The sequence below is a fragment of the Parasteatoda tepidariorum genome, chromosome X1 (genome assembly GCF_043381705.1).
Source record: "Parasteatoda tepidariorum isolate YZ-2023 chromosome X1, CAS_Ptep_4.0, whole genome shotgun sequence".
Classification (NCBI taxonomy): domain Eukaryota; kingdom Metazoa; phylum Arthropoda; class Arachnida; order Araneae; family Theridiidae; genus Parasteatoda; species Parasteatoda tepidariorum.
The window spans coordinates 68,711,617-68,733,910 of record NC_092214.1 but is presented as its reverse complement, the minus strand read 5'-3'; the positions used below and the strand labels follow the sequence as shown (position 1 = coordinate 68,733,910).

The following is a 22,294-nucleotide window of genomic DNA, read 5'->3' as shown; positions in this document are numbered from 1 at the left end:
ATATTTGATTTTCTGAGAAATATTATTATAAAATCATTTTAAGCAAAAATTTTCTGCCAAAACTTATTATATAAATCAATTATAACAAATCAAAAAGCAAGTCAAGTTTAATTACAACAATTTAATCACATACTTTTTTTCCTAACTATGGGTTTTTTTTTCTACAGAATATATTCAAAAAAATTTGAATTTAGTTTATTTTAAAACCGTTAAAACTTTATATCATCAAAAACTCCACATTTGGATAGGTGCTTTCTTTACTGTAAAAAATTCAGGATAGAATTCCGGTAAAAATTACCACCATTCAGAATGCCAGTATTTTTTACCATGAAATCCATTTTAACGGATTATGTTACGGAACAAAAGATCTGATGAACCATAATTTTTACAGTAATAATTAACGTAAAATGACTGAGTCTCTCTATTTAAATAAATATTACTACAAAAAGTTTTGTACAGTATTTTACGGATGGTGCAACCAAAGTGCCGGTACTTGATCGTATACCGTAATTAGATCCGAAATTGTTTGCAGTGTAAGTTCTCACGCAATTATTCTTTGTGTCTCCATGTCTTACACCCTTGAAATAAGAACTCTGAAACTGAGCAAAACTTATAGCTTTTAAGAGGATCTAAATTGAAAATTTAAAATACAGTACTTAAAAAAAACCCGTAAACAATTCTTACTAATCTTATTTTTTAAAAAAAAACTCCAAATGAATATAGGCAGAAAAAGCATGCAAATAAACTTCTTTTCATATTACTAAAACAAATTTAAATGGAAGTAATGCACACTGTTATGAAGTGTACAAAAAATATGCTAGAGCAAAATATTTAAAGCATACTTCTATCATTAAATCCTTTTTCTTATTGTATATAATTAAATCCTGAATTTGTTAACGCTACTCGTAATTACATTGCTTCATATTACATATCATTTTTGTTTCATCTTGGGTAGTAGATGAAATTCCTGAGGAGTAATATTGTCTAACCATTTTCCACTTCTCTGCATTACTATGCAATTAATGTTTGTGAACAACTTTTGGAATTGTTAAGTTTTTAATACTCGTCTTTAATAGCTGATATTTTTCTTACTCAAAAAATAACATTCTAATAGATTTTCTTGTCAGAGGGGCATGTGTAATGATGTTTATATTATTATGATATTAAATGATATAATTTATCCAATTTAGTATCCAATTTATGAGATGAATATGCAAGAGCAGTATGTCGATTTTCTACAGAACAATTCATCCATTTTTTAATAAATTGTAAGTAAGTTTGGTGCTTGTTGAACTATATCGATAAAATTTGCTGCAACACACTGTGAAAAATTCCGGATCAAATTATGATAAAAAGTACCGGAACTCAGAGTGTCGGTACTTCTTACCTTAAAATCCATTTCTGCTGGAACATATTATGGAACAACACTTTTGATATACTGTGATTTTTACAGTAATAATTATCGTTAATAATTACTGAATCTGCTTAGTTGAGTAAATATTGCTGTAAAAATTACGGAATACTATTTAACTGTATAATGGTTTTTACGGTAAAGAGGAGTTTATGGATGCTGCGTCCAAATTGCTAATGCTTTAATACCATAATTTGATCCGGAATTTTTTACGGTGCATGGATATGGCGGTGAGTTGAGCTACATGATTATCATCATTTTAGTGCTACAGCACTTACACAGCACATCTTTTTCGTGTAGTTTGTAATTTTATGTACTTCAAGCCACATTATCGTTTTTAGTAATTTCTTTTGCACGATTTCATGGTTCAATCTGAATTTCATTGAGACAGCTTATTTGGTTTGGAGTAAACTTGTACCATATCATAATTTAAAGTATAGATGTTATGGTTGAACGTTGAACCAATTCCTATGAAAGTGTGTACTGAAAGAACACAAAACAATTACATTAGAAAACACGAAATAAAATCGCAAAATAATTACATTTTTATCCATGTTTAATGTTGAGCTCATTGATTTTGTGCAAGGCAAAGTAATTGATTTCTTAAAATTGGATATCTACACAGTAAGGAATGAAATCTATTTTAGAATGTTACCCAAAATGAAATAACACCTACATTAGCTTTCCAAACTCCAATACGGGCGTAATATTCTCTATTTAAGTTTATGAGACCAGTAATGGAGCTAAGATCTTTCCAAATTGGAAGAAAATGGTCGCGTGTTCAACGACTAGCTAACAATACCAGTTGGGAAAAGTCGATAACCAAATTGGATCACAGCTCTGCTGCTTTAGCTGTCAACCAAATTCGTTTCATATTTTCAGTAGCGCCATATTTGTTTTCGAACAATCGGATGGTATGTCGACAAGTCAACAAGGTGAGTATATGATCTTTTTCTTCCTTTTCATAACTTTATCATCAGTATAATATATTGTTTAAACATTACGTGTTGGTTTTATGAACTGCTGAGGTAAATTTTTTGATATTTACAACTTTGTATTACTGTACAACATCAAGTTAACATTTTCGAAAATGCAAGATTTTATTTTTTGTAATATATTTGTTTGACTTGAGAAATATCTGATAAAGTGACCCCTAATTTGACATTAACCATTAAAACTTTCAAAGTCTAAAATAACTTCACAGGAACATTTGTCAAGGAACTTAAATTTTCATTTTTAACTTTAATTTACTGTAAATAGGACATCATTAAAGCGTCGGTTTGGCTTCATACTGATACTGACAACAAATTCATACTAACAACTCTAGTTTTACCAAAACAATTCATCTTTCTCTGTTAGATTTAATCTTGTGCTTGAATTGATGTTTAACATAGGCGTATATTTAGTCACAATGTTGGAGACAATAAGATTATATTCGTGATAACCAGATTGCTTTATAACTCTAAACAATCTAGCACAAAAATAAAGATATAGTCAGAACGTATTTATTTGGTAAAGCATAATCTTTGAAAAGTGAATTTTTTAAAAAAAATATCTATATTATTAAAGTTGCTGAAACAGAACTCATAAATATTTTTTTTAAAATTTCAAAACAAAATTTTTTAAGTACAATTTATAAGCTAGAAAAAATACTTGAATTGTAAATTAATTTACATTACATCTTAAAAATTTCTTAAATTTCTCTTTAAACCGATTAAAGAAATATTATCAACCAACAATATATAATGTTTATTAAAATAAAAAGTGGTTTATAAGCTGTGCAAAACCACCTAGTTTGATTATGCATGAAAGGATGCAAGTGAATAAAATTTTATAATTAAAAGAACGCAGCTAAATGTTTCGTCTATATTTATAAATAGTCGCATGAGCAGAAAGATTTTTAAAAATAGGAATAAATATTTAAATTTATCGTATTTTAACTAATTAATTGACAGTTACAGGGGTGCTGGGTAACAAAGTAAATTCCTTCGAATAGGAGTGTTGAGTTCGCCGTTGTGTTCTGGTGTAAATTTAAAAATATGTAAAGCAGTACTAAAGGAGTTAAACCAAAATTATCAAACCTGCTTGATTGCCGAAGAAAATAGAGAAGAAATTCTTCAAATCCATTTAAGAAAAATTACAAATTTAGTAGGATTCAGATTTTTGATCCCCAAATAAAGTAGGTAGCACAATATGAGAAATATTGCTCCCATAGTTTCTTATATTTCATTTTTATATCCGTCGTTGAACAACCAACCCAACTTGTAGGTTTACGACTACTAATGTTGAACTACGTAGACTGGCAATTTTGAACCTAATCCTGAAGACAGGGGAACTCTTGGATCAAGTAGTGTTAGAAATTTGCCTTCAGGGAGGACTTTTTGATGGAACTAACCTGCATTTGCGTTACATGGAGAAGAAGACCACGATAACCTCCCACGGTTAGCCTGACGGCAAGAGAAGTCTAACCCATGATCCGTCTACCAATGAGGATATTTAACGTCAGCACTGTGGTCAGTGCAAGCCGGATGTGGAATTCGTATCTATCAGCCCTCGCTAGGATTTGAACCTGGTTTACCTCATTGGAAGGCGAACGCTATTGCGGCTCTGCTCCTATAGTTTGGTCAGGAGAGCGATCCAAAGTTTGGACCCCTTCTTGCTAATTTAACTTTTTGCGTGTATCGCCATATCTTGAGAATTTTTCAAGCTAATTGAAAAACTTTGCATTTAATTAGAAAATTCGTTCGTGTAATGATAATTGCATGCAAAAGTTAACTTTTAATAATATTGGTTAATTTTTATTATTTTATTTAATAATTGATGAAAAATATTTGAATAGTAAGGTATACAATTTGTACATCATTTTAGGGAATGGAAAAATACAAGTATTGAGCGTAATCGGTGGAATAGCTCCTGAGAAATTGAATCTTAAACATACGACTTTTTTAAAATTCGTTTTCTCAGGAATTATTCAACCGATTTCTTTCAAACTTATTATTCAAAAGTTTTTCTACTGTAATGAAATAAAATCATAAAAAAATTATAAATATTTACTAAACGTTATATTTTTCATGGAATTATCTCTGGATAAACCAATTTTATAGTTATGTGCAACAACTTTTCAATCCGCTTTAAAAGTTCACAAGATACAATGAAATACGCAAAAGATAAAATTAACATTAAAAGGATTTGGATCAGTCTCCTTACCATATCCTGACTCCCTATATTTTGGAGGTAAGAAATCCACATACATCGAGAAAAGATACGTTTCTATTTAATATTAAATATTTATTTTAAACTGAATATCTTCATTTACTAAAATAAAAGTATATAAGTATTTGCATTTTGAAATCAATTATCTAATTTATCATTTTAAGTCATTTATTGTACATGCAATAAAAAAACTTTTTTAAGGAAAAAAAATTCTTTTTTACTACTTTTACTTTCCCCCAATCTTACTTACAGCAATTTCTATCATCAATAAATTAGTTTTTTGTTTGCGTGAGAACCAGTGCCAAAAAAATCTATGTGAAGTGTAAATCTATTATGTTTTGATTGTGCATTTGCATTACTTTGATGACTTTTACTTTTTCAGATTTCACAACCACACAAATACATTTGAAACTGCTACATTTGCTACAATCAGACAAAATTACAATAGAAAAGGTTAAATATTTGCTACAAATGTTGGAGGTAATCTTTGAAAACTCGTTTATAACAATTTCTTTTTCATCCTTTTTTTTAAAAACTCATTTTGTCGTGTTTAGTTTTAATGACGTGTAAAATGACTTATATGAGACAAAATAAATTTTTTGTTTTGTGTTTTAATGATCTTCTACTTTAGTTGTGTCACAAATTTCCCCTTTTTTTATCTATCAAGTTGATCAGCAGGAATAAGATGTTAAAGTTAATATTATTAATTTTGATAGAAAAATACTACCATTGAAGAGACAATTCCAGAAACGACTGAGGCACCAAGATTGATAGCGATTGGTAATGTAAAGAGTGCATGTTTTTACTATGCGTATGGCATTCCCATGTTTACAACTAATAATGCTGTGAAAGCTGTAATTTTGATTATGGCGACTAATTGGATTTTTAATACAGAATTTTTCTTTTTCTTGTTATTAAGCAGTGTATTGCTGAAAAAAAAGTTTTCTGTTGAAAATTTGCAAAAATATGGTACAGTTGTTGGATTGCTCAAACAACTAAAACTATATACTAATTTCAATAAAAATTAAATTAGACATTATATGCTTTGTTCTTCTTTGTGTTCTTCATTGTTCTTTTTTTATTAAAAGAAAGTCCTTACCACTAAATATGCCCCCAGAAAAAATAAGCCCTTCTCTCAGGTTTTAATAAAATTAAGTAATAATTCTTTACTAATATGTTGATGTTTTTGATTCTATTTCGTGTTAAAATTTTTTTTTGAAATTTTTTTTTGAATGAAGATCCAAATGATCAAGGATATTAAAATGTTATTGATTAGTTTTTTCCCTGTAATGTGTTTCCCTGTAATTTTATAAGACAGGGGATATTTTTATAGTAATTTTGTTTTAAATCAAAATCCTAAGGAGTCTAAATATGTTATAGAAAATTCCAAACATAACTGAGAAAATTATTTAATTTATTATTGGTCAGAAATTGTGTTAGAATTGGTTAGAAATGCATATATCTTAATGTTAAAATTTTATTGCAGTGCTTTAATAAGAGCAATAAGTAAATGAAACTGTAAGTTAATCAACAAAAATAATAAATTTTTAAACATTAAATGTGGCAAGAAAGATATTTAAATCTATATAGATTTTTATGGGAAAATTTCGTCCTAAAACAGGTTTTAAAAGGCACCCAAATCAGCATAGCTAAAATGTGTATTAAGTGTTCTCCATAATAGGTTCGAAGTGGTATTCAGATCGGTTGTTACGATATCAAAATTGGATATTAAACACTGCAAAAAATTGATTCCCAGCTTCGTCCAGAATGGGATTTGAGACAATGATAACTAACACAGACATGAGTCATGATCCAATTTAGTATGAACCCAAATTGGCTGACCTCATACCTAACTTTCTTTCAATCCAAATTGGGTTTTTTTATACCCAATTTAGGCTTTATTTTTTTTCTATGATGGGTATACACAGAGATATTCAAAACAAGCATGGGTCGTGACCCAATTTAGTATGAGCCCAAATTGTTAATTCCATACCTATCCAATTTAGCTTTGTATTTTTTCTGTGTCATTTAAATAGCATACACGAAGCTATTTGAGTAGTATTAAATTGGAAAATTAATCAATTTTATTGAATGAATGCTGTTTTGTAGGGCAAAATAATCTGTCTTAAAATAAAGTATGAAATTTACTCATGTTACTCAATTTACTCATTTACTCAATTTACTTATATTTTAAGCCGGCACTGTGGTCAGTGCGTGCCACATGTAGAATTCGTATCGACCAGCCATCATTGTGAATTGAACCTGGTTTACCTCATTGAAAGGCGAACGCTCTATCCCCTGAGCCACCACGGCTCAAATATTGATTATAATTAAAAATTTGCTATTATTTACTGATTTTTGCCGCCATATGCGCGGCATTGGACACAGTGAACAAAAGTGCCGCTTGTAAGTTTTTTTTATTAAATAAATCGTTATTTTAAATTTTTTAGAATATTTCTTTTTAAAGATTTTAATAAAAGCTTCTTTTGCTGTTGCATAAGCAAGACCATTCTTAATTTTCCCGACTGCTCCAACTTACAGGCATACAGATCACTTACTACAGTTTTCTGAACAGATGTGAACAACATACCATAAGCAATAAAAATTACACTCATTGAACTCTCTCTCTCTATATATATATATATTTGATTTTATCGAGAAGTATCAATTTTAGATGATACTATTAGAAGAAAATATAAAAATCGATTGAAAGAAAATATCGAGAAATCATATTATTATACTTCCTAAATGAAATCAAACAATAAATATTTTTTTCAGAAATTATTTAAAACTTTTTTTTAGAATAACATTACATAAAATTCGATTTTGCTAACTTTTAATTATCTTTTCAAAAGTGCCTTATTAATGCATGGGAATCAAAATTTCTAACACCGTTTTAGCTTAAAATGCGATTAAAAGGAGGTATTCTTTATCTTATATAAACAAAGGTGGTGAAGGGATATTTTGATTAATAAGAAATAGCTATTAAAAGGTAAAGTAAGTAATATGATCATCCCATTATGCCATTATCAGTTGCGATAAGATAAAATACACGTTCTTAAGCATATAGCTTTTATTCTCAAATTAAGTGTAAAGAATTCATTTTAGTTAATTTCCGTTCAATTAATTGTTTTGCCATATATTCTCTTGCAGATTAAATCTAAGAATCTTTCTATTACACTAATTTATTTATGTTTCAATTCTGTTATATAACTAACCTAGACTTATTATTAATATATTTATTTACATTTATACACGAAAAAGCAATTCTGGTAAAACTACCATGCAGTATGGTAATGAAATTTCTGGTTAAAAAAACAACGTAATTCTGGTTAATAAATCCAAAATATACGGAATTTAAACCATTCATTTGGTAATTTTTCCGTTCATATGGTAACGGTTTACCAAGAACTCTGGTCTTATTACCGCACATTTAGTAAAAAATACTAAACTGAAAAGTGAATTTAACCAAAATGGTTTTAATGCCATGCTCTAATGCATCGTGATAAAATTACCAAATTTTACTATATTTATCAAATTTTACCATATTAACCAAATTTTGCCACATATTATAGAACCATATTGTATTGTTAATTTTGCCAGTATCAATACCAAAGCACTTCAGTAAAATTTACCGAACTTTTTAGCATTCCCATTGAGCTAAAAACACGTTAATTGGGATAAAAACACGCTAAAAACACGTTACACACCATATTCTGGTAGTTCTGGCCAAAAAATTTTTTTTTCAGTATATTTATGATTTTAATTGTTTAAACTCATTTGTAAACGTTTTTGTTATGATGTTTTTCTTGATAGTTGGTATTTACTTCCAGTGAAATCTTACTTATGTAAAAAAATCTTCATATTTTTCTCGAAACGTTGTTATCAGTTAATTCAATATAATAAGCTATAGTTTCTAAAACTAATCAGTGCTTTTATACTCAAACGAGATTTTAGTATCTTGAAAACTAGTAGCTAAATCATATCAGTATGATTGCCTTGTATCTGATCGATGGATCTGATTAATCGATAAATTTGATGAAAAACTATAAAATAATTCTGATTATAAAAAGGTTTTTAAAAACTAATCAGTATTTTAATACTCATACAAGTTATTATCTTTAAAACCTGGTAGTTAATTTTATTCTGGTAATTGATTAAACCTGGAAATGATTGCCAACCACGGCTTTTGTACAAAAAAATATCTAATCAATCATTGAACAATTCAGACTAAAAATGACTATTAAATATACTTTTAATAGCTAATCAGCATTTTTTAAACCAGGTTTTATTACCTTTTAAACATAGTAGTTAAATTATATCGGCTTGTCAATTATAATTTTTGTGTCACAAATGTTAATTATGTTGGACATACACTGAGAAAAAAAATGGCCAAAGCAACTGGAATATGGTAAAATTTACCGAGTTTCTGGCTTTATGGGAGCAGCAAAAATCACAGTAATTTTTACCGAAGCGCCTTAGTGATGATTTTTGGTAAAATTAGCAGTAAAATATTGTTTTATAACATATGTCAAAATTTTGTAAATGTGGTAAAATTTGGTAAATGCAGTAAAATTTTGTGATTTTATCATGATACTTTAGAACATGGCATAAAAATCATTGATTCGGTTAACTTTGCTAATTTTACAAGATTACTAATGTCTTTACCATATAATACGCTAATTTTACAAGATTTTTTTTCTGTGTCTGAGAAGATATTTAATTTTCTCTTTTAAAATTGAAAAAAGTTAGACTCGTTTTTTAAAAATTACCTTTTCAATGCGTTAAAATTCTATTTATTTAATTTGTATTTATGCAGAGTTTACATTAACACGCTTTCTGTTAATTTTTAGAATTCCTGTCAAAAGTGAAAGAAATTAAAAGTTAATACATTATGGGAAGCTAATTAATATTTAGAGCAGGAAAATACGAAAACGGTATTAAAGTCCTATAAATCATTACTATGGAAGACGAGTCGAACAGCATCAAGACTTGTTAGATTGTTGGAAAAAACTAAGAAAAGTTAAAAAGAGATTATTAGAGAAACCTCTCCGTTTAATCAGAAATCAAACTGGTTTTGATGTTTTTCATTCCGCTTTCCTAACTAGTGATTTGACAGATTTCGAAAATGTTTTCATTTTTTTTCTCACTCCAATGATGTTTTTTGACCTTTAATGTCTATATTTTTTAACTTCCTCCGTGACAAGGTTTCTAAAAATATATATTAAGAGTGATCACGGTAGAACACCGAGTATAAAAAATATTCAGACTTTCTCGAAGAATTAGTACAAAATAAAGCTTAATAAATATCCATGTAATAGTAAAATGTTTTATAACTTCAATATTTTTCAGATATTTTCAAAAAAACATTTGTCACTCTGTTTGTAAGAGTATGTCAACCAGTTTAATATATCTTTAAAATAAATTTATTTCTATAGAAGCTAAATTTTTTAAAATTTGTTTTGTTGTTTTTTTATTTGATACAATGATATTCTGCGACAATCTCGGATGTCAAGAAAGAGGGCATTATTTTAACGAAGGACATTTACAAACGTTTGAAAAAATGGAATTATTTTAGAAGTGCAATTTTTTTTCAATGTTTTGAAATAAAATGCAACGGAATAAGCTAATCACTTAATATAAGTTAATTACTTTGAAATTCCTAACTATTTTCTAGTAATATTTTGTAAGTGGCTACATGTTTGAAATCTATTTTTAATAGAAAATTTCAAATTTCGTACCAGTTCATTTTTTTTCATTTCCACAATCATTTTATTTTCATTTACACTAAGCTACATAAAAACTCTTTTTTAAATCAATTGAAAAAAAAAACCCAAAAGTATGAAAGCACAAGAAATATAACTTTAAATTTTCTGTACCTGCTAACTTTGAATACCATTTCTTATTGCTATTGTGAAAGCGAAACAAAATGATTTGTCAAAATGTATTAATGCTAGTCAAAGGAGCATAACATACAAAGTTCTTGATTTAGTGCCTCCATTTTGCTCAAGGACTTCTAATATGAAACATATCAATAATCAATATTCACTCCATCTTGCATGCGGGTTTTGACTGAAGTTAAATTAAAATTATTTTCTCGGAAAACTCTTTCTCTGCGCGTATTTACTTGGCCGTAGAATTTATAATAAATATTTGTTGCATTACTTTGTATACTTTTAGAACAGCTTAAAATTCGTTAAAATTTGCTTTTGCATTAAACTATTTATGTTTTGTGATTGTTTGGTGAATTTTAAATAAGAATTTTTACGATTTTAGGAGAAAATTGGTTATAATAAAATAAACCTTTTGTTTAATTAAGGTATAAAAAAAACGGAAAACGTTCATAACTTTTTATCTAGATATCGGATTTCGCTTCTTAAGATAATATGGCCCCGTTAAATTAGTCGGAAGAGTATCAAAACTCTGCGCTCTTTATTGCCAATTTCTCTTTTTTGAGTGATTCGCCATTCTATTTTTGAGCTATTTAAGTAAAATAAAAACTTTTTATACACAATTTACAAATAATTTATCCAAAAATAGTTTTTAAAAAAATATTTTTTCAATAATTTTTTTAATTTTTTAAAATTTAATAATAGTATAAAAAATTTTAATTATAAGAAATATTATAGATATATTTGAATTATTATTTGAATCACCATTAAACGATGAAGTTTTGATTCGAAAAATACAAATTTTGAACAGAATCGGCCAAATGGTTCTGAGAAATGAAAATTGAAAATCACAACATTTTGGAAATGTCATTACTCACAAACTATTTGGATGGCTTTGCTCAAATTCTGAATTTTGTCACTTAAATTACACAGTTTAAAATGAGGTTAAAATTTGTATACCTTGGAATTCAAAAGGTTCATTGTTAAATAAATATTTAATAATGGAAATTAAATAATTAAAAATTAAATAAATATTAAATAAAAATTGAATAAATAAAATTAAATAAAAATTGAATAAATAAAATTAAATAAATATAAAAATTAAAATTAAATAAATATTTTTAAAAAATTCTATTTTTCATGGAAAGATAAATTTTATAATTGTGTTGAATGATATTTTCCTTCTCTTAAATGGTTGAAAAAGTATAGGAAAGTGTTAAAAATAATAAAATAACAATAGGGGACCGCTATCTTGACTGATAAACTTTTGGGATCATTTTTTCTAAATTGCGGCTATCCCTATTAACATTTTGAGGATCTAAAATCGAAATATGTCGAAAAAAATATGCTTATTTAGTTTTTGTGCTTCATATTGTAGCATAAAATATGTGCGAAAATTAATTAGCATATTTGATCTTTAATTCTCGAACCATTAAAACAGTTTCTAATTTCGTACTTTATTCGTACATTAGATCAAAAGTTACATAGTTGTTCAGTGTTCAGTTTATTATTTTATTATACGGATTTTTTTTTTATCTCGAGTGTGTTTTTCTCGATAAATAAATAAATAATATTTATGCACTGTACCCTTATTCAAAATATTTTCTTAGTATCGATAATTTTTTTGCTTCAAAACTTCTTTTTTTGACAACGAAAAGCTCCACATTGGAAAAATTAAACAAATCTTATTATTATATGAGGCGTGTCTTATATTTAATAGCTTTCAATACATCAAGAGCCGAATAACAGGATCTGAAAAAATTGTATTTAGTAGATGGCATCGTATCTATCACCACTTTGAGAGCCGTGGTTACTCAGGGGATAGAGCGCTCGCCTTCCAATGAGGTGAAACGGATTCGAATCCCGGAGATGGCTAATCGATACATATTCCGCACCCAGCTTTCAACGACCACAGTGTTGACGTAAAATATCCTCAGTGGTAGACGGATCATGAGTAAGAGACTAACCATGGGAGGTTTTCGTGGTTTTCCTCTCCATATAACGCAAATACGGGTTTGTTTCATAAAAAAGTCCTCCACGAAAGCAAATTTCTCCCAATACTTGATCCAGGTGTTCCCTTAGTCTTCTGGATTGGGTTCAAAATTACAAGGCTACGGAGTTGAAGATTAGTAGCCATAAACCCTAAATTGAGTCATTTGTCCAACGACGGTAATAATATCATTAATAATAATGTCTCTCTGTTTTCAATCTTTTTTTACCTTTAGGCTCTTAATAGTAATTGGAATAAGCTTCATTAATAAACGGAAGCTTATAAGTTCTCAAATGTTTTATTTTGAGTGAATAAACTTGATAAGATAAAGAGTAAAATTACTTCGCATTATGTAACACAAAAAGTACGCGTTAAAAACAAAGAACAGAGAATTAAAGGAAGGTTGCTGCATTAATTATAAGCCAATTTTTACACGCAAATTTTTAAAAACGTTTTAGACAATGGCTTAATTATATTCATAATGTTTTTACTTCCTCAAATGAGTATTTATTTTTCATAATTTTTTGGCGAAAGAGGAAATTTTCTTTCTCCAAATTAATGAAATGGGAAATTTTGCATTCTCTATTTATTTAAGCCTATACTTAAAGTAATTAACTATTCTAATCACATTCTTCTGATTAATAAAGCTATTTATTAAAATTAATTTTCGGAATCAGGTGTTGAAGATCAGTATTGAACGATAGTAACTGAGTTATAAGGCAGATTTATTTGCATAATCGGATAAAAAATAAATGCCTCGAGATTTTTATAAATTCCTAGCGAGGAACGAAAAAATTAAATTATCATTAAATTTTTATTACTTATTTTTGGTTAAAATGGTATCTGATACGTGCTTTTAATCCTTAATTTAAGCGAACAAAAATAATTCTTCTCTTATTATTTAAAGATCAGACGCCCACAAATAATTTGTTTTTATTGTTAAAGACTAAAAGTTATTAATGGAAGAAAATGTAACACAGTTAATAATTTATGCTATCGAATTTTGTTTGTCAGCTATCCTTATGCGACGTTTCTTAATTTTCATCAAAAGAAGCTTTGAAAATAAGATTATGCACTCAGTTTTAGGTCATACATTTATTACAATAATGAACCAGTTTTTCAAAATACAATGTTTAATACAATATTTTATCATGCACTTTACAGAAAAAAAAATACCTGTTAAATTTGCGGAAAAAATGATCGGTTGGAATACCAGCACAAAACCGTTATTTTAACAAAGAAATACTGTTATTTAAAACTGACGCATGATTTTTAAGCAGATAAGTACTGTTGTTTTAACAAACACTGTTATTTTAACAACAAGAAACTATTATTTTAATGAAAAACTCTGTTATTATAACAACAAAAAAGGAAGAAAAAAAAAAGACAAACTCTAAAATAACAATGTCAGCATTTACTTCTGCTCTAGCCGAGGGCAGAATTCCCATGACCATACACAGCGGGATTCAAACCTGGAGTACCTCATTAAGAGGCAATTGCCCTTTCTCCTCAGCCATGACAATGATTGGATACTGCTATATTTTTTTATGTTTTTTATAACCGTCGTTGAACAGCCAACGCAAATTTGGGTTTACGACTATTAATGTTCAACTCCGTAGCCTTGTAATTTTGAACAAAATTCAGAAGACAAGGGAACTTCTGAATCAAGTATTGGGAGAAATTGCCTTCATGGAGGACTTCTTGATGGAACCAACCAGCATTTGCGTTACTTGGAGAGGAAGACCACGAGAACCTCCCACGGTTAGCTTGACTGCAAGGGGACTATAACCCATGATCCGCTTACCACTGAGAATATTTCACGTCAGCACTGTGGTTGGTGCAAGCCGGATGCGAAATTCGTACCGATGAGCCATTGTTGGGATTCGAACCCGGTTCACCTCATTGGAAGGCGAACGTTCTATCCCCTGAGCCATCGCGGCTGGATAATGCTATGTGAAAGAAACCATAAATAGTCTTTTATCTAAAAAGTCTTACTCATAGAAATCATATTTAAGTGTAAAAAAACGTTTAAAACTTTATTTGATTAATTTTATAAAAATGTCTGGCGGTTGAACTTACTGAAAACTTTATAACCGTATAAGACAGATAATAATCAGGTAGTGTATCAATTTGACAACGAAGTCGAATTGCAATTTTATTCATACGGTGTTCGAAATCATAAAATAATTTCTGACTAGTAAGATCAAATTTAGAAAACAATCGTAAAATAATTCGAAAAAAGTTAAAGTAATCTTGAAAAAACTGCATGGAAAAAACTAGAATTTGAATTGACAGTTTTTAATCTGTTTATAATTAGGGTGGAAAACATAGAAATACCGTTTCATGAAAACAGTTTTAAACCGTCAAATATACCGAAAAAGTCTGTAAAAAAATGGAAATTTTTTGCAGCTCGTGGGTAACGATTAAAAACAGAAGAAATCTGCATTTATCTTTTAAAAAAATTTTTGTCGATAAATAATATGTTTTTTTTTTCTCTGTAGCATTTACAGTTATTTTTACAGTGTATAATTTTGGTCGAAGGGGTATCTGATACGCAATTTTATCGTTGAATTAAGTAAACAATTTCTAGTTATTATTTAAAGATTAAAAGCTTGTTCATTTTTAACTTATTTTTTCGTGTTGTAAAACACTTCAGTGTATTACAATAACAGTAATGGTGATGGTAGCAATGGGTAATGGTAGTTAATAGTAATGATGGTAAAAACTTCATCACTGTTTATAATTTATGCTTATTTTCAGCCAACTATTTCAATGCGATATTTCACTTTCTAAAAGAATCTTTGAATCAAAGAATGGATCACATATATAGGTAAAATCCGAAATAAATTATTTCTCCGCTTTCATATTTGTGACAATGTTATTTTTCACGCCAAAGACATTTTACTAAATACTTTCAGACCTTATGATATGATTTATGACGATCGTATATTTAATTTCTTATGAGCTCTGGAATGTCAATTCAGAGACCAAAATATTTTAATAACAAACATGTAATTAAAAGTAAAACTGCTTTAATACAAATATACGCTAAAATCATTTTTTATTATTCATTCATTTTTTCATAAGCATGAAACAGAATACTTTTTATTCGTAACTCAAATAAATAACGTTTTAAATGGCGCTTTGAATATCATGTTTCACATTTTAATTTTAAAAAAAAGTAAAAAATTATAAAAATCTATTTTCTTTGGAAAAGTTGCAAAAATATTGCTTTAATTCATTTTTATCACTTGTAAATGTATATAAAATGAATTATTTTTTAAAATTATTATTTTATTGAGAACTTTTGCAGTAATTCATTTTTGAAATTTATAGTTTATATATTTCTCACTCAATGAAAATGTTTCAATTTAGCAAAAAAATATTAGAAAACTTAGTTCTTTTGTAAAGTATTATATTGCTCTTCATTCATATGTAATTAATATGTGCTCAGGCTATTGAATGACCGAACAATTCTACCAAATTTTCTGATTTAATTAAAATAATTGAAATGTAAGTTTGTAACGAAAGATATTAGTTTTTGTATAATTTTTTCATGAATGAATGTAGCAAAAGAGAAATATTAAAAGTTCGATTTATATTTTTGCTTCCTCTAAAGTTATTTTAATTGTTTTTCCTGGTTTCCCCCAGACAAAATCATCTACATGCTTCTTTTTTTAAAAATAGTATCATGTTACTTCTATTAAATATCCAAGCTTAACATTTTAAATTTATTTTTTAAGTTTATAGGTTGAGAAACTCAAATCATTCTTAAGTGTATATTTTTAAAAAAAAGTATCATCTACATGCGGAAAAAAAAATTATGGGCAAAATTACCAGAATATAGTAAAATTACCATGTTTCTGGATCTATGGGAACACCAAAAAGCTCGGTAATTTTTACCGATGAGTTTTGGTAATGATTTTGGTAATATTAATAAAAAAACATGGCTTTATAATATGTGATCAAATTTGGTATATGTGATAAATTTGGCAATTTTATCATGATTCCTTAGAGTATAGCATGGAAATCATTATTCGGTTGAATTTATTTTTCAGCTTGGCATTTTTTACTATATGTGAGTTAGAACGAACTATAATTTCGAAAATCAGAATTTCCGGTAAATCGTTACCATATGAACAGAAATTTTACCAAATTAATGGTTTAAATACCGTATATTTTAGTTTTATGACAAAAATTCTAATTAATTATTATGTTTTTTTCAACCAAGAATAATGTTTTATTTCAACAGGATACGTCGTTACTATAGATTGCGGTAATTTTACCGGAATTTCTTTTTCTCACACAATTCAGTGTGCAAAATAAAAAACTGGATAATTACATAACTTTTAAACCAGTGAACATGTTTTGTGTGTATAGATGCAAATTTAATGGTACGAGAGGCTAATTAAGCATGTTAAATAATTTTTGCATGTGAAATTAAGAGAAAGTTTTTCTCTAAATAAACATAACTTTTCAGACTGATTTTAATTTTTTTCCCTCAAAGAACATATCGTTACATTTAATTATATTTACTTAACATTCTCAAAGGTTACATAGTATTTTATACCACATAATTTTTAATGGAACAATATAAAATTTATGCAAAATTGGTTGAAACGTTTCTGCATGATTAAATTTCGAACTTTCAAATTTTTGTTTTTAAATTTTCATTTTTCAAGAGTATTTTTAAATGTATATTTATAATTTTTTCAATTTATAAATTTTTCGTATTCTTGAATTTGTATTTTTCAAAAGCTATTCGTCTGACTTCGTTCCAATTTCTGCTTTCGTCACTTCAAATGACAAATGAGTTTCTAAATAATTAAATTTCGATTAAGTAATATTTTTTATTTTTTTATTTTTCAAGAGCTTATTCGACAAATTTTATTTTGCTGAAATTTTCGTTTTTGTTACTTTAAATAACACAGTTGAAAATGAATTTCGGAGTAATTAAATTTCAAATAAATTGAAATTTTCATTTTCACATTTCAAGAGCTTTTCATTTTATTTCGTTGAAAAATTTTGTTTGTAAACTTTGCTTGACATAGTCCAAATTAATGTAAAAGTTTGTAATTCGTACCATACAAAATGTTTTTGAGTATTATTAAAACAACTAGCAAAAATGAATAATTAATGGAAAAAATGCGTTTTGCATGGATTTATATTTAGAAAGCAAGTTTTATATTTGTGGAAGAAATCTCTTGATTCTCTTCAACAGCCTTCATTCTAATTCTTCAAGAAATATAGTGAAATATGTAAAAAGTGAAATCAAAATTATGGAACTCAAATATTCTACCGTTCTATTAACTATTGAGACCTTATGGAAACAGACTAATTTATGAAATTACTCTTAATTAGAAAAACTCGCTAGTTTAATAAACTGAATTACCAAATAAAAAAAAATTAAAGTTTGATAAAAAAAAAATTTTAAAAAAATTTATGTCATCAGATCGTCTCTCAAAGTCGAATCGGAAACATCATAATCATGCCAAAACTAGCGCCAAATATAAAATCTTTAAGCCAAAAAATAATAAATAATATTGTAAAATAATATTGTAAAATTTCATTTTAATAAAAGACAGATATAATGGTAAATAAATAGCCTTTTAGTGACATTAAATAGCTTTCTACTTTAGAAAACTTAACATATTTCAAATATTTATAGCCGGCATATGACTCTCATTGCTGCGATGGCCATAATGGATTTTCAACGAATCTCATTGGTCGAGGTGAAGGGGAAAACGAAATGATGTTTAGAACTCGCGCGTCCCATTAGAAATTTCCTGAAAAAGTCGCGCAAGAAACTAGTCATGCATCGTTCTAAAAAGGTCATCACGTAGTTGATTGACAGGGGTTACCCAGATATTGGGGCGTTTAGAAACCGTGCCGTGAAACACCGGTTTCTAAGCGTCAGATGCAAGATATAAATGACGAAAATGAATATAGTATGTCTACATAAAGAACTCCCCTAGCCATTAGTCAAGAGTGGTGGTGATGACTATGGTTGCGGGGTTTAACTATTTCAAGGTCATTATTTAAGATAGGTTTTGACTCCGGTCAACGAGAGGAAGGGAATCAGGGGAGAAAGAAGCTCCCTTTTTTGAAATGCACTATTTGCTGTTTCCATAGCAGCAGACGGCCTTAGACTTCGTGGTGAGGGGAGTTTTCTCGATAGACAAACTGTAGCTCCTCTTCTTTGTTTAGGTTTTCGAAAGGTTTTCAGATTCTCTGGACCGGGGTTTAATTACTAGATTGGCTACTGTTGCTTCGTTTGGCGAAACAAAGTCTTTCTTGGGTCAAAAACAATCAATGAGGATTAATTTGATTTTTCTAAAATCTTAATGTTTAAGCTAGTTAATTGTTGACGTCTAAAATAAAAATAACATATAGTTATTTCCCTACTAAAAAATTAGAATGATAAAAATTTTATAATTTCTACCGTATTTAATCAATAGTTAATTATTTATTATAGTAATAATTTACAGTAATAATTATAGTAATAATTTACTAATAATGTTTTTTTCCTGGTGCACTGTAACTGTGAAAGTTAAATCGATAATCAAAAATCTTAAAAAAGTCTATAAATACTTAAATGACAAATAAATTATTATGCGTTTTGTAAATTACTGTAAGTCAGTAGTTTTAATATATTTATTTATCAATCATATCTTGAATGGAAAAGGAAAAAAAAATTGCTAATCTGGATGTGGTGCGTCGAGGGTTAAAAAGCATAAATTTTAAAATCATTTTAGCTGGTGGACCAAGTGAAATTACGCGAAACTAATTATGACAAATTAGTAAAAAAATAACTGCAACCTCTTCAACAGTGTATTAGCTATCGACTAAGATTTGTAATAAAATAAAAAGAAATCTAAGCTTGTTTAAATGGCTGTAGACTTAAAATGTACCATCCGAAAATTTTCAAGCGATTTTTAGCAATATCATTCGTTTCTTATTTGCAATTGATTTGCTACGTCGGATATACAGACTAATACTAATTGTTAATATTCCAAATATTATACACATAAAAATATTAGGTGATAAAGTTAATGAGAATAATTGAACCAACAAAAGAAACCATTAGAAAAAGATAACATTTCTGCCATAACAATTGAGAAATTCTATTGTATAATAAAACTGTTGATAACATTAAATATACTATTTCATTTTCCTAAACCTAAAATTATATGCAACAAATTGGTACGACAATTACTAGAAGGCAAATACTAGGCACTCTATAAAAACGCTTCTTCTTGTTACAGAATTTAAAGTATTCAAACATTAATTAATCAGTTAATTACAGATTATACTTCCATAAATTAACATTCCTTAACTAAAAAATGAAGAAATTCAAAAATTTTCTATACATTTGGAAATGATAAATAAAATAGTAATTCGATTATAAATACCGAATAAAAATTATTAATACATGCAGTTTCTACTTAACGAAATAATTAATTTTACTAAAAAATCACTTAAATGATAGAAAGTGGAATCATTATTAAAAATTTTTATTGAGAGTTTCATTTTACTAAGAATAGAAAAATTATTTAACTAACATCATTTTTAATATCTCTTAGTTATCTTAACATATTTTGTAATGATTAATTTGTTCATTAAAGAGTATAATTACACATTTATTTTATGAGTATCTATTTCATAAATGTTAAGAAAAAATAACAATGAAATTTGTTAATATTGACTAAAGAATCTACACTAAAAAAATAATTGTTTTTTTAAAAAATAAGGTTAGATGATAGTTAAAATGTTAGTTAAAATAACTATAGTTTCGTTTCTATCTAATATATTTACCTTTTAATCAAATAATTTTACTATTTCAAATAATTCATTCGCTTGCTATCCCTATAGATTAAAAGGAGAAAATATATCTGATATTGTAGTAATACATGATTTATAGTTATTAATTATTCTTGTAATAATAATTAAATAAATAACCAATTATATTTGTTTATGTGTAACTTCATTGCATGTTTTCTAAACTAGGCTGACGCTTTTCAGACATTTAAAACTGGAAAACAGTTAAGGTCGGAAAAAAATTCTTACGAAAAATTCGAGTAAGAAGGTGAAACATTTTCTCCTTCAAAATTCAGGTTTTAGCTCAAATTGAGTGGGCTGTAAACAAACAGAATTAAAATAAAATATTAAATAATTAAAAATCACATTATTGTTCTTTTGAAATGTTAAATAGCCATAATTAAATGTAGTAATTAATGTGACCTGCTGTGTTGTGATTTTAAACTACTTTTCTTTTTTTTCTTCTTTTTTTGATTGATAGGTTTAGTGTCCGCTGCGCCATCTGTCAAAAGCTTTTAGAAGAAAAATAGAAACTCTGATAGGAAGAAATATTGTCTAGTCAGATGAATTTGCTGCAAAATCCGATTTAACATGAACCATTTTCTTGTTATAAATTTTTGCAAACCACATATCTTTTTTGGATACCCCGTATTATTATATGCTTTTTGTGTGTTGCTTCAGCATAAAATTGCGCTTCACAAATAGATTCTAAACGTCTTAATTGACTGAATTCCACTTTATTTTCAAGCATTGTGTAGATTTAATTGTCAAACGAAAGGTTAGCCATAAAATTAATTGTCCATGTTTTGCGTTGGGAAGTTTGATATTAGCGTTAAAATTTCCGATTCATGTTTCTTGGCTACATTATTGGTCGTGATTTAATTATTTTGTATCGTATTTAACCAAAATATAATATTTTGAGCATAAAACAAAGCAGTTCAAAACTACCAAGTTAGTAGATAAACATTTTATGCAAAAAAACTGAGAAATTCAGTTCATTATTTTTCCTTGAGTCGATATAGAAAAATTGACGCACTTCCAATTAAATTTTAAGGAATTAAGTTTCTTTATTTTAATCATAGGAAAATTTCATTTCCGTTTCTTTTTTTCGTACTTTTTTGTACTACCTATTTTGTTTGTTACTTTATTGTTTATTTGAGCAAATCATATTAAAAAGAAACATTTACAACAAAAACATAAATGAATAAAATAAATAAGCAAATAAAGATAATACCATTGAAAACGAATACTATGTATTAGGAAATAAATTTCATACCTTTACGAAGTAGTATTAGCTATTCTTTAGAAATAAAAAATAAAAAAATTGAACAACAATTAAAAAAGAGAATAAAATTTTTCAATAACGAAAGTAAAACATGGCAACATAAAAAAAACAAAGTAATATTCCAGCTTAACTGCAAAGAGACTATTCATAAACACTTCTTTGTTTTCTAATGAATATTCATCATAAATAGAATTTATCAAAGTTATGCTAATACCTGTTAATAGACAATTTATTTATGGCACCTAAATACTTTTTATGATGTTGATTAAATTAATTCAAAAAACTTTGACAAGGAAATAAACGAAAATGACAGGAAAACGTCACGCCTGTTTGATATTCTGAACTTTAAATTGAAGTCATTTTAATATTTTAGATATTTTACATGCCTCTATAAGCAAATGACATGTCACATTAATATTTGCATAAATCAATAATTTTGAATAAATGACGTAAAGAATACTTAGTGGAATAAAAAACAGTTCTGTCATCATATTTATGTGCAGCACTTACCTGCCAAGACCTTTTAGATTAGAAACCTCATTTAGTTTTCTTGCTGCATCAAACACAGACGTTTCATCATCATGGTCCCTAAAATGATATGCTTCGATTATGCATATATTCTTTAAAAAAAGTATATGCGCACACATATTTATATATATATATATATATATATAGAGAGAGAGAGA

At 27.6% G+C, this 22,294-nt stretch overlaps 1 protein-coding gene across 4 annotated transcripts in view; it reads right to left on the bottom strand.

Annotated features, from left to right (window-relative positions):
• LOC107451031 (BAI1-associated protein 3) overlaps nucleotides 1–22,294 on the bottom strand; it is a 344,805-nt gene that overhangs the window by 93,533 nt on the left and 228,978 nt on the right. For all 4 annotated transcript variants that reach the window (XM_071187328.1, XM_071187326.1, XM_071187327.1 and 1 more), the window contains exon 8: nucleotides 22,119–22,196. In XM_071187328.1, coding sequence (XP_071043429.1) covers nucleotides 22,119–22,196 — 78 coding nt within the window. The remainder of the gene's footprint in view (nucleotides 1–22,118; nucleotides 22,197–22,294) is intronic.